This window comes from Bombus impatiens, unplaced genomic scaffold (genome assembly GCF_000188095.3).
Source record: "Bombus impatiens unplaced genomic scaffold, BIMP_2.2 scf_1068, whole genome shotgun sequence".
Classification (NCBI taxonomy): domain Eukaryota; kingdom Metazoa; phylum Arthropoda; class Insecta; order Hymenoptera; family Apidae; genus Bombus; species Bombus impatiens.
Window position 1 is genome coordinate 134,767 of NT_177487.1, and position 12,742 is coordinate 147,508.

At 43.9% G+C, this 12,742-nt stretch overlaps 2 protein-coding genes across 2 annotated transcripts; one reads left to right on the forward strand and one right to left on the reverse strand.

The window, feature by feature from the left end:
• Positions 1-336: 336 nt before the first annotated feature.
• LOC117152304 lies at positions 337-1,022 on the reverse strand. Its single transcript, XM_033323536.1, has 3 exons — positions 774-1,022; positions 522-660; positions 337-398 (listed from the first exon to the last, which is right to left on the reverse strand). The coding sequence occupies exons 1-3, from the start codon at positions 1,020-1,022 to the stop codon at positions 337-339; spliced, it is 450 nt and encodes a 149-aa protein (XP_033179427.1).
• Positions 1,022-8,757, forward strand: LOC112213713. Its single transcript, XM_024370938.2, has 4 exons — positions 1,022-7,058; positions 7,132-7,293; positions 7,370-7,614; positions 7,706-8,757. The coding sequence occupies exons 1-4, from the start codon at positions 6,914-6,916 to the stop codon at positions 7,862-7,864; spliced, it is 711 nt and encodes a 236-aa protein (XP_024226706.1). The 5' UTR covers positions 1,022-6,913; the 3' UTR covers positions 7,865-8,757.
• Positions 8,758-12,742: the final 3,985 nt, after the last annotated feature.

Genomic DNA, 12,742 nt, shown 5'->3' on the forward strand with positions numbered 1-12,742 from the left:
ACAATTGACCACAATCACTTAATTGCCAATTCAATATTTCTCATTATATGCTTATATGTATTTATTCATGTTCTACTTATAGGAGAAAATATTTTCAGATATCATTATCTCTTATCTATATACTTTGTTATCTTCTAATGGATAAAACCACGAACGAAGAAAGAAAGATATCTCGCTCGATGGAAAGTGTGGAGTTCTAAAGAGAAGCTGTTAGGCGAATCGTGAAAGTAAACAACTTCTTTTTTGGAAGTATATATATGTAATTACTTACCGGCGAACCGGCACCAAAGTGAAATTATGAAACTGTTTGGCAGTCTGCTGAGACTTATCTGATCTTTATTGTCCTAAATTAGAATACTTTTCTTGCGATAGAGAAACTCCAGGTTTGATGAATACGTCTTTTGTAAAGAATAAATTTCCATTTCACTTTGCAAAGAAGAAGAGTCATAGAGTGTATAGCTAATAGATTATCTCAGACATTATTTTCTATTCTTTTCGTAATATTTTAACACTCGAACTACCGATAGTTAACAGTTTGACTCCGCAATCGCTTAGTTGCCAAGACAATACATTCGTCGAAATAGTTTTTCTTTTATCTCTGGAACGCTCGCCGATTAGTGGTCTTTGTTGGAGTGCGTACGACGATTCAAGTTTCTCCTTCTAAAATTGTAAAATTGGTTATCGAATAATCGATTATCGTCGTGCTCGGTCTCACGTGTTTCCCATTTATTACGCAACGAACAATTACATTGGCCACTTCTCGCGACGCTAACCTCACATAGAGCGGCAAAAATGTTGGTCGCCTCGTTTCCACTGGTACTCCGGTTAAATCGAATCGAAGGAATTACGGTTGCCTGGCAAACGTTCGCCGGCAACTCGCGAGAGTCACGTTTTCTGGGTTCGCGGCACGCGTATACGCACTTACGCGTGTTTATCTCGCCGACTCTCTTCGATGTCGGGCAAATCCATAAACCATGGTCCGCGTGAACAGACGGTAACTTCGTCGCAGCCGATGCACGCATACCGCATCCGCCGGTATTACCAACGAAAGAAAATATTTTTGTTAATTACGATCGAGGCTAACCGCGTGCAAAATTATGGAAAATGAAGAGAATTTGTCAAAATTTCAAACGTTCAGTTTCAAAAAATACGAAAATACGCTGCGTAATGGCGAAAGTTTGACAAAGAGAGATACTGTACTTGCCGGATTTTTCGTGTTTAAAAGGTCGCTGTAATCGTGTTATTTTTATTACCAGCTTTCTACCGGTGCTCGTAAGAATTTTAACGTCTCAAAACTTTCATGATTTATTAGATGAGTTACGTCACAACCGTAGAGCGAAGCGATAATCGAAGCGCGCCAAACCTATCGATAACGATTATAGCACCGAAAACGGGAGCTTTTAAAAAGTCTATCGATTTCGTACTCCTTTCAACGTGAGTATTTTCGTTTAAAGACACGTTTAAAGACAAAGCAAAGAGAAGGAAGCGGAAGAAAGTCAAGTTTCCGAATATCAGCGATGATTAACAAATCGGTATCGATATAACTGTTTGGTGGAAGGAAAAGTAGCCAGAATGCTGAAAATCGTCCTTTTGGATGAGGACTTATGAGAAACTGCAACGATTTTTCGATATATTTCGGTATGTTTAATTGCATGATCAGTGACAGACATTTGGATCGAGGGGATCGCGCGGTGAATATTTTAAGCGCAACGATAATTTGATGGCAGCTACGAGCCGTATTAGCTGGATTAGCCATATTAGCTGGATTAGCCGTATTAGCCGTGTTAGTCGTATTAGCCGAATCGATGAGAAAATTTCAGGCTATTAAATCTGTTACGTCGTGCGGTGCATGAAAACAACGGACAAGAGCGATGCGATTTACTGCTTTTCAACTTAAATTTCAGCTTTATATCTACGGTTACGGTCTGTCGTTATTTTTACGACTTACGCCATAGTTAATTTCCCTTTTTCTTCTCCTTTTTACTACTATTATTATTCTTCTTCTTCTTATTATTATTGTTCTTGTTGTTGCTGTTACCAATGTAATTAATTACAATCCGAATTAATTTTGGGATTAAATGGAAGTGTATATAGTTCGACGTTTCTTAGTTATATAGCTATTTGGTTTAGACGCACAGAAGAACTACGATTATATGTATTCCGCACCTTGGAACGTTTGAATCATCGAGGCAAACGTAAGAATGAATAGACGAGCGAAAGGTTCTCTTAATGTTCGAACCCAGACTGACCCATTTGATACTTCTTTAGTTTGTCCGTTACGCAACGAAGAATGCAAATTCGTTGTTGACTAAAGCAACGGATGGTATTCGTCATAAAAGAGTGACCAAGTTTCAGAACGAACTATTTTTTATGCAAATACAAAAGGATAACGAAGGAGAAAGTTTTGCGACGCAGCAGTACCCTGAATAGTCGTGTAACGCGCTTTGGGCGCACATTACGAGGCAAAAAGTGCTAGGAACGATTGATAAGAAAGGAATAAAAATTTAACGGACAAGAAGGACACAGATGTACATAATTAGCAATTGGAACGATTTGAACGTAGCAGGCTGTGACGGAAGGCAGTGCGGCTGTTTACACAATAGTTGGTAAAGGTGGTATCCTACCTTATTGACGTTCGTGGACTTACCGTCGGTTTCTTCGATCTTGGGAACACCGGTGCCACCTTCGCAGAAGATATCATAAACCAACTATTTCCATTAAGCTGCAACCGATTGATTCGACGTTCTCTTCTTTCGATTTGCTCGTTTGAAAATGTATGTGCACACACACACACACATGCGCGCACACACATATATCGCATTTGTATGTATGAATACTCTCGGTCTTTTGGGAAATTTGTTGCGAGTAGCGCAGTGTTCTAAACAGAAATCGAACAGTTCAACGAGATTGCGCAAAGCGGTAGCGAGTAAAACACAGATGACAGGTATTCAGCGGCGAAACTACTCGGTTAAAAGTGGAGTTGTAGCGATCTGGTGCAAAGTTAGTAACACGCAGCTAGAATCACGCGTAATTAGATTCGCTTACAGATAACTTTTACCGTAACCGTATCTACAGATTTCAATAACCTTCTCTCTCTTCCGGAAATCTTACTTGTCATAATTTTTCAGTACTTTTCGTTTAACGACTGTTTTATGTATTCGGTGTCCGGCGAACAAGCAGCTTTCTATGTTTCTTTGTGTATTTCGCGCGTCTTGAAGTTCGAGCGCGAAAACTCGATCGTTTTGTATGAATCCTGAAACACGAGTATTGTTTTTCTTTCGTGTGATATTCGTCGCATCGAACCAGACTGACGGTACAGGTGGAATCTCCTACATTGACTATCGATATAATTGAATCATATCGAATACGAGGCGAATGTGGGGGGGAAAGAAAAGACAGAAAAAGAGTATGTAAGAGATCGACGAGATAGCGTAGCCATGTCCCATACGAAACTGCAAGTTATCTCTCGTTCACGAGTTGCGGATATATCGGTCAAAGCGGAAATCACATCTATGCGTTTCATGCTTCAGCACCTTCTGTGACTTTTTATTTCGGCTCCACGTACTAACAAACGGCGCTACTTCGTTTATCGCGTTTACCATTCATCAAAACGTATATTATATAACGTAAATGAATAAAATAAAAATTGACAAATGTTTCATTATTATTTCAAAAGAAGAAACGAGCAAAATGTAGCGTGGAAAGAGACAAATAAGGTTACTTTGCTAAGTTGTAATTAAAGAGAAGCACGAAGAATACGTTCGAAGGAAATGTACATTGATCATCAGGCAATTTGTTCGTTTGTATTAATATTAATATCGTTGTTGGTGTGTCTGTTTGATCGCGTCTTTACCTTGACAAATATAAATGAAAATATTTTTAACCGTATTTCCTACGTCAATGTCGATCGCATGATTTATACGACTCGGTTAGCCAAAACAACGTAAATTAGCAAAAATAAATATCCTCTGGCTACGTAGGCAGCGATTCGACTCGACTCGCGAGACGAACTTCGCTTTGTTCTCGCAAGGGTGTTCGGAGAAGAACAGCCTCGCTCGTAACATGTATTTGTAACATAACGTTGTTCAAGCGGAACAGCCAGTGTACAGGCGTGTTTGCGTTTCGTTATGAAAAGCATCGTGAGAAAGCGACGGCGCTGTTCGTGCAGCAGCAAAGGTTGTAAAATGCGTTTGCGTTGTTCCAACTGTAACCAGCACATTCGTTGATTAATTACGTATTTTCTCTTCGCGGTACTTGACTGGAGTTTGCATAATCTTGCGGCTGGCAGCTGGTAATCTCGAGAGCGAATCGGTCCTCGCTTCTATCGAGTTTAGGGATTTTACTCGACAGTCGCGTGTGGTTTCACGATCGAGATTTCGTGCCACGCCGAAACCATAGAAGAGAGAATTTTCCTCAGATCCAAAGGCCATAGTTATCGACTGCATCCACGGATACGGATACGAGATCTCGTTCCCTGTCATAAGTAAATATTTGAAAGAAAGGCCTGCTACCTACTATCACTGACCACTCGTCGCGAGCGTTTCTCTCCACGCGTAAAAGTGAAATGTTCCCGTGCGCGAACACGCGCCGTCTCGAGGAGAAGTCGGTTGGATCGTTGACTTGGAAATTCGTACAATTAGTGGCGATAGCGAACGCGCGCTTGCAATTTGTTTCCTTCTCGGGTCGACGGGGCGCTTAATTTCCCATCGACGAAAACTTGTCGAGGTCTTAATCCGCGAACTGAAATATTTGCTTAGTTTCGTGTAAACAAAGCGAATCTTGTTCTCCATCTCGACACGGATGGTTTGCGTAAATTGCGCAAACTCGGCTGGCGCGGGTTGCCGCTCGTAAATATTGCGCAAGTATAGCCGACGGCTAATCGCGAAACAAGCGCGACAAAATTTAAACGATAGAAAGTTAAATGGTTTACACGTGCATTACGAATGTATATACCGAATAAGAATCTGTACACGTATGTATCCATATGTATCTGTAGGTACGTCCGCGGTTTGTACACGTAGGAGAAGAAGCGCAACCAGTGCCACGCGCGATATTTTATTTCTTCTTCCTTCAGACCGACCATCCTGCACGATATTTCTAACGCGATAAAAATTAATTAGAAGCTGTATCATAATAATAATAATAATAATATAATAAAATAATACAAGTAAGTTGAGACAATAGGAGACTTGCAATCGCAACGAAGGTCATCGCATCGCGTGGAAAATGTGACGCGTCCAATCGCCGTCAGTTCGCTATCAAAAATTTATTCGAAGCCTAACGTCGCGTGAGTACGTCCGTTCCATCGATGGAAGAATTTCGCGTGATTTTCGCTACGATCGATGTTACATTAAAAGGGCGCGGTTGCGTGGAATTTGAAATTAATTAAAATGAATTGCGGCGAAATAAAGGTGAAAGAAGGTGGAATGGAGAAGAGGACAGCGCAGAGTAGGAACCGAGAGTGCGATGTTTCTCGCGGCGAGCAAGCGGAGAAAACAACGTGCAAAACTACTAAGGACTGTACGCACCGCGAAAAGAACGACGAATCGCGGCGATCTGTTTTGTCGAAACAAAAGCGATCGCACTTCTGCCAAGATAGTCTGCGTTTCTCTAAACGCTTTCTTACGATCGTACGCGTTCTTGCGATCCTACGTTCTTACGTCTTTAAGCGTTCGTTCTCGATTGCTCGAGCAACAGCGATCCAATCGGCGAGCCCCCCGCGCCCCGGCCAACGATACATCGCGATCGATCGACGCCGCACCGTATCGGTTTCTCATACAGTTGCTAGCCGAGAATGCCGCGCAATTTGTCGGAAGCCGACAGAAAGAAGAATCAATTCGACAAGGAAGAACGAGTTCATCTATTGGCTATAATGAAGCAGTACGCGCCTCTGTTGGACAAGAGCGCTTCTACCTTGGCCCGTAAAAAGATTTGGACGACCATCGAGGACGAGTTTAAGAAGGCCGGTTTTACTCGCAAAACGTCCGCTCAATTGAAGAAATATTGGCAAAACTACAAGTATCACTGCAAGAAGGCTATGGCGTTTGGCAAGGTATTCTCTTCAGGTTTTCCCTTTATCCATCGAATTCGCGTTAAAACGTGCTCGCTATCTAAATCCCATCGTTCGACATTTCAACGAGATCGAAGGTTCGCGCCAAACCTCGCACTTACGCGTTCACCTTCTTCCGTAGCTTCGCGTACCTTCTCCTCCTCCTGAAACAGCTCTAACATATAATGGACACATTGTAGGAAAATAAGAAGTGCATAGAATCGGAGACGAGCGAGTGCCTCGAGTGGAATAGATACCAAGTTTTCGTAGAGAATCGGTCGCCGGCTAAGTTTTCGCAAATTCCTGACGTTGTTCGATCGCTGGCCGATCATTTGCAGAGGTCGCCGACGAAATCAGGTGGCCGGTTTCGTGACAAATACGAAGACAACGCAGCCACCGCTCACCATTCCAACAACCTGGATGCTTTTATTGGTATTCTTCTCATATTTTTACCTCTTGCCTCGGTAGTTATCCATCTGCCCGTTTATCGTTCGCTCGCGTAAACCGTCTAATATCGTGGCCCGTGCAAAGTCCTTGCAGTTGCATAGTCTTTCGTTCGAGTTGTTTAAAACGGCGATCGAAGCTCGTCGAGGAAACGATGGACAAATAAACGGTTGGCCATTTTAAGATCTGTCGCGAGTCAAAGTGGAGCGGAACGACGACCAAGCGTCTGACGATTCCAAGGCGGAAGGCACGAACGCATTGGAGAATGTAAGCCTTAAAGAGGACATCAATTTGGAGGAGAGAAAGGAGATCCTTGCGAACGAGGATCGTCTGGTGGTATCGACATCGTCGTCGTTGTCGTCATCGTCGTCGTCGTCATCGTCGTCGTTGTTATCGAGTAACGCGACAGAGTGCAAAACTATGAATCGGATCGTTGTGTCCAACGCGCGTATTTCCAACAACAGCGTCACCGTGTCGGTGATTTATCCCGAGAACGACAACTCGTACTTTCCCACAAACGCGATCGACGGCACGGTGCAGACGTCTTTGTCTTCCAGGCGGACAGGTAAAAAGCAAAAAGATTGTTGTTCGTTACTTGGAAACAACGGTCAACGCGTCCAACGTTTTTTGCATTTTAGCGGACGCTGTGTGGAACGAACAGCAGGCGCAGCAAGGCGACTGGTTGAATTCGAGAAAAACGCGCGCCACGAACGATGGTGCACGCGCGATGCCATTCGGTTACCATCACAGTTTAGCGGAAAGTAAAAACGACCGAACGCGTTCGAAGGAAACGAATGCAAGTAAGACAGAGAGAAGGGGAATCGGTGCGTGAATCGTCGATGTTGTGGATCCGATGAAAACGAGATATTTTTGCAGACAGCGAGGTATACGATTCGTTGGAATGCAACGCGAACGACGATTCATCGCGCGATAAGAAAATGGAAAAATCGTCGAAGGAGGACGGCGACCTGATCGCGACGGAGAGCGACGAGAACGAGGTCGGTGGTGTCCGGGCGAGAAACTCGACAGCTCGAAGGGACCAGAGCTTCGGAAAGGGCTACGTTTTTCTCACGGATTATCGTAGTCGATTGAAGCACCGGTTGCTTCTGCAACAGCTCGAAGTACGTTGATGGCAATTTTAACCGAGGGTTAAAATTGGGCGCAGAAACAGCGTTAGCGGGACAAGACGTTTGTCGGTTCGATTGGTTGCAGGCGGAGGAGAAACGGTTGAAGATCAAAATCGCGGAAATGGCCATTCAAGAGGTGCAGCTGAGGATAAAAGCATTGAGCGAGGATATGCGACGCACGGAGGAGTTGCATCGGTTGCGTCTAGCGCGCACTGCAGCTGGAAATCGGCAAACGTTCGAGTAGCCAAACCGTTGCTGAAAAGACAAGAAAAGGTGGAGAGCAAGGTGGTGTGTTCACGTGTGCTTCAAATTATTTTTATTAATCACCATCATTATCGTGTGTTACGATGTCGTGGTTATTTAGAAAAAACGCCTGGGACCATACAAAATAACAATGCGCTTAGATTTTCGTGGTAACCGAGCAACCTAGCTATGTATATCGAGGTCACGATGTTCGTCTCGGTTGCTTCCGTCGTCCATTCGTCGTACGACCGTCCGTATCGTCGACGAACCAGCCGTGGATCCTCGATCAACCACGGAACACGGATAACGTGTTATCGCGTAACAACAACGTTTCTTCCGATCCGATCGTAACTGTCTGCCCCCTTTTCTGTCTTTCTCTACTCACCGCAGTCGCGATTATCGCAAACCCGCCGTCGCGTTTATTTACAATTTACAAGCATATCCGTTCGTTCCCTGCCACCTCGCAACTAACGATTTTCCTCGTATTTAGTGATTGTTAATAATTATCACAGAAAGTTCGTAAAACAATGACCTTGACGTATGTCGGCGTGTACGCGTGTCTGCTGTGTGTTTCGTGTTCTCGTGTGAATGTCACGTGTGTCCGTGTAGTATGTACCCATCGAGAATCGTTTCTTTTTCGCTTTCTTCCTTTCCGCCGCGTACTTTCTTCTCTTTCTCCGTTTTCTTTCTTCCTATTTCTGTCTTCCTTTCTTTCTTTCTTTCGTTCGCGTTTGCTCGCCGAACGGGAGAGTACCGTACGCGTTCTAGACGGAGAAGTTTGTCACGTTGCTGAGTAAGTAGAGTAGAGTAACAGTAGATTAGCGTTTAGTATATAACTAGCGATAATAGCGATACGAGTATAGTGGCACGCATTAGAATAGCCCTTTTAACTTTGCAGCATTTCAAAATATCGAGTAACGCTATAGTAGAATAATTCTTTTTAATCGTACGCGTGAAGAAATTCATTTTCTTTTCATTCGAGTCATCGAACGAGCGAGAGCGAGCGAGCGAGCGAGAGAAAAAGAGAGAGAGAGAGAGAGAGTGAGAGAGGAGGGGAGCGGAACCGATCGATAGTTCAACTCTCTCGTATTTTATCTTATTTTTGCGAATCATCGAACGTTGGAAAAGCGATTTTCCTTTGGTTCGATACAACTCGTCGGAAAAACTTGTCGTTTCCCAAACCAAGGGCAGAACGTTGTAAACCTTATAAAGCCGTTTTGATTGTCGCGATAAAGTTGCCCGTCGAATGGAATTCGAACTCGATATCCTAACAGCTGGTCCGCGTCATACGACGCGAACGAACACGACCGTGTTTCCATCGCGTTCATCGCAATTTTCAATATCCACGTGAAATGTTCTGTTCAAGAAGCCGGAGAACTCTCCTCTTCTCTTCTCTCTCTCTTTTTCTCTTTTTCTCCCTGCGGATTTACTAATTCGTAAAATATTTATAAAAACGAGCTTTCGCGACGATAAACGCGCGAAAAGTAGTAGTAGTAGTAGTAGATATATCTTGCGGAGGAATGCAAAACTTCGAAGAAGATATTTCAACGCGCGTTACCACGTATTTTTACTTCCTCTTTTCCACTCGCTTCCTTGTGCTTCTTCCTTTCCTCTCTCTCTCTCTCTCTCTCTCTCTCTCTCTCCCCTTCCTCTTTTTTTTCGAGTTTCGTCGTATCACTCGTTTCGTACCACTGGCAAGTTAAAAGGAGGAGACTGTAGCTCGACGAAGCTTTACTACACGAACTTTACACGGAAAGCATCTACAAGTCTCAGCTAAGCAAAAATCCTTTTCCTACAACGTCTTTTGGAAATGTAAAAATTACTCAATCGAGCCAATTGCCAGTCCATGATTCGCCGGTACACGAACAAGTCGCCGTCTTGTCGAGCCACTTCTCCGATGCACGCGCTGTTACAGCCGCGGCTTCGACAATCCATTTCGAGTAACCGGCAAACATCCAAAACGAATTTGCCGATTCTTATTCTTCGCACGGTTGCTTGTACGTCGGCTATCAACGTCGCTGGATTTTCACGTTCTACGACTGTGTAGCATGTCGGTGGAACGCTTGATCGGAAAAGCTTTGGAAAAGCTTCGGAAAAGCGAAACGAAACGAACTCGAGAATATCTCGGAGAATAAGAAATTGTCGCTGAACGAAGTGCACGAGTAATGCGAAGAACAAAGCGTCGGTTAAATCGCGACAGGATTTTCGAGTATACGCGTCGTCGATTTCTGTCCGATCCGATCGAACAGGTTAACAATCTGCGATAAGAAAGATGGTTAACGTTCGGTCGACGCGAGCAACGGGGATATCCGGATCAATCATACGGATGAAAGAAAGCAAACGTTTCGCAATCATCGAATTGATATAGTTGAGCCGACGACACAGCACGAGTTAACTTGCCAACGATCGATCGGCGTATACGTACGATATGATAGCACAGAGCCGGTGGTTCTCCTGTTCGGTCCACCTCGGTGTACCTCGATTCAATAAATCTGCTTGCGAAGATTCATCGCTCCTTATAAGCTTCTGCTTGGTTTAAAGTCGATGGAATAACGCGAGGATCGCCGAAGTAGCGTTGAAACTCGAAAACATCGGCGTTGACTCGCGGCCGATCTGCTGGTACAGCGAGTGCTGCTGCGAATTCGCTGGCTTTTTACATTTATTCGTCGGTTAAAAAATGTCTTGTCGACAGCGCTAACATAGTTCTTCGATTATTGCTACTGTTTGACAAGGTTCGACGAGTTCGTTCAACAACCTCCGTTCGTTTTCTCGCGTCCGTCCACGTGTTTCCTCCGATCGTTCGTCCAACGATCGAACCTTTGGAACCTTCGATCGGAGAAACTCGGCGATCAGCTGAGATTCGCGCTGTCATCGATCGTACAGTTTCGATTAAAAAGAAAAGGTGGTGGACGAGTTGCCGAACGTAGCACGCATACAGGTACATCGCCTTGTAGTCGCATGCGCGAATCCACATTCTACAATCTACCGGTTTTCGTTATAAATGTAAACCGTTGTTCTTGTGCATTGCACGTGGAACCGGTACGATGCATTGCGTGTAATTTCCAAGGAACAAGAGTAAACGCTAATTCTATCTAAAATCGTTTAAACTTTCTTTCTCGCTACGGATCGTAAAGTAGATGAGAAGGTTACCTTCTAACAAGAACAACTTTGGTAATACGAACGACAAACGGGACGGTTCTTCTCACTTTGATTTAGCTGTTTTAACGTTCTCGTAGCCTGGAACTTGCTCCATGACAACTAGAAAAAATCCTGTCAAATGTCACGGCTATTGTACTTTTGGCAAATACCAGCTACGTACGTTGTATACGTTGCATCACGCGACAGACGTTCGCAAAGTGTCTCCCATCTCGCCCCTCTTCCCATCGAAAGACGCAGCTGGTAGGTTTGCAAGGGAAGGAGGCGATCTACGGAAGAATTTCGAATTTTTGGCGCAAGCGAGAAGAAGCAGGAAGAGGATCCTTCGCAAATCCGCGTTCCCGCGCTGTCGCCGCTATCCTCCTGCTATTCGTTCGCCTCCAGGTTTTATATCGCTCGTCTCCAACTGTGCAAATTGGAAAGATTTTTAAGCCAAGTAGCGTACGTAGCAACGGGAGAAAAGAGCATCGAATCGGTGGATGTGTCGACGCACAATTTGGCAGAGACTTCTCATTGACCCTCGAACGAAGGCGGCGTCGAAAATTGAGCGCAGATCGCGCGTGTTTATCCACGCGACAGTTTCCTCGCGAAATATTTGTTACACTCGAACGACCGGTGCTTCCCATAGAAATACAGGGTGGTTGGTATCTGGTGGTACAAGCGGAAAGGGGGTGATTCTACGTGAAAAAAGAAGTCGAAAATATAGAATAAAAATTTGTCGTTTGAGGCTTCGTTTTCGAGAAAATCGACTTTGAATTTGTGCTCGGTACGCGTGCCGAAGAAAAAAAGAAAATTAAAAAAAAGAAATTTTTATTCTATATTTCCGATTTCTTTTTTCGCGTAGAATCACCCCCTTTCCGCTTGTACCACCAGTTACCAACCATCCTGTATATTGAAGATACTATTTTGTAATATGTCAAAGCTAAAATGGATATAATACATGTAAGGAATTCCAAACATGAATTATTAGAGATATTGAATATCCAACGATCGACGTAGGTAGAAAAGAACGAACCGTGCGTCATGGATATCGCGCGCCAACGTCTTTTAAAACGTATGCGACGCGCGTCGCACGCACGTTCGGTTAACACTTTTCCGACCGCTAGCGATTCAACAGCATACGCACGTCCGACCGGCAGCTCAAGGGAAAATTCTCCCTGGCGCCGGCTCTGTTTCGGTTTAGACTTTCCAATATCATTCTTTTCGTTCATCGCGAACGGTAAGTTTTTCAAATTGGTATAAAACTGAGGGAGCTTACAAAGCAACGCAACTGACGCAACTGAGCAAGCTACTTTAGTACTAAATAACAAATTACTGCTCAAATAATGAGAAAGATTGTCGGCAACGAAAAGTCGATTAATAGGCTATTGATCGGTAAGCGTCGGAGACAAAAAGCCGATTAATAGGCTGTCGATCGGTAAGCGTCGACGATGAGAAGCCGATTAATCGGCTATCGGTCGGTAAAGTGTTAATCTGTTAACGTGGAAATCTATCGCACGACCAAACTACGGTCTACAGCGAAGTACCAAATTACCAAACATAATGCAACGATGTAATTACAATAATAATGTAACAATAATGTAACATAACAGCCAATAGGAAAAAGAAGGAAATAGGGCAAGTTAATCCGACCAAAGTAGATCAATGGAATCGTGGAACGAGAAGAACACGCGTAACTTAAGTAGACGAGCGAATTAGACGTGAGAGGAACTGGCTTGGATTT

Bases quoted from the DNA above. Each gene is read 5' to 3' on its own strand.
- LOC117152304 (XM_033323536.1), bottom strand. From the start codon at position 1,022: ATGCGTGCATCGGCTGCGACGAAGTTACCGTCTGTTCACGCGGACCAT. The intron at 661-773 runs GTTAGCGTCGCG...TTACAATTTTAG, and splicing joins TTTTTGCCGCTCTATGTGAG to AAGGAGAAACTTGAATCGTC. The intron at 399-521 runs GTAGTTCGAGTG...TCTTTACAAAAG, and splicing joins AGTCAAACTGTTAACTATCG to ACGTATTCATCAAACCTGGA.
- LOC112213713 (XM_024370938.2), top strand. From the start codon at position 6,914: ATGAATCGGATCGTTGTGTCCAACGCGCGTATTTCCAACAACAGCGTC. The intron at 7,059-7,131 runs GTAAAAAGCAAA...TTTGCATTTTAG, and splicing joins TTTGTCTTCCAGGCGGACAG to CGGACGCTGTGTGGAACGAA. The intron at 7,615-7,705 runs GTACGTTGATGG...GATTGGTTGCAG, and splicing joins TGCTTCTGCAACAGCTCGAA to GCGGAGGAGAAACGGTTGAA.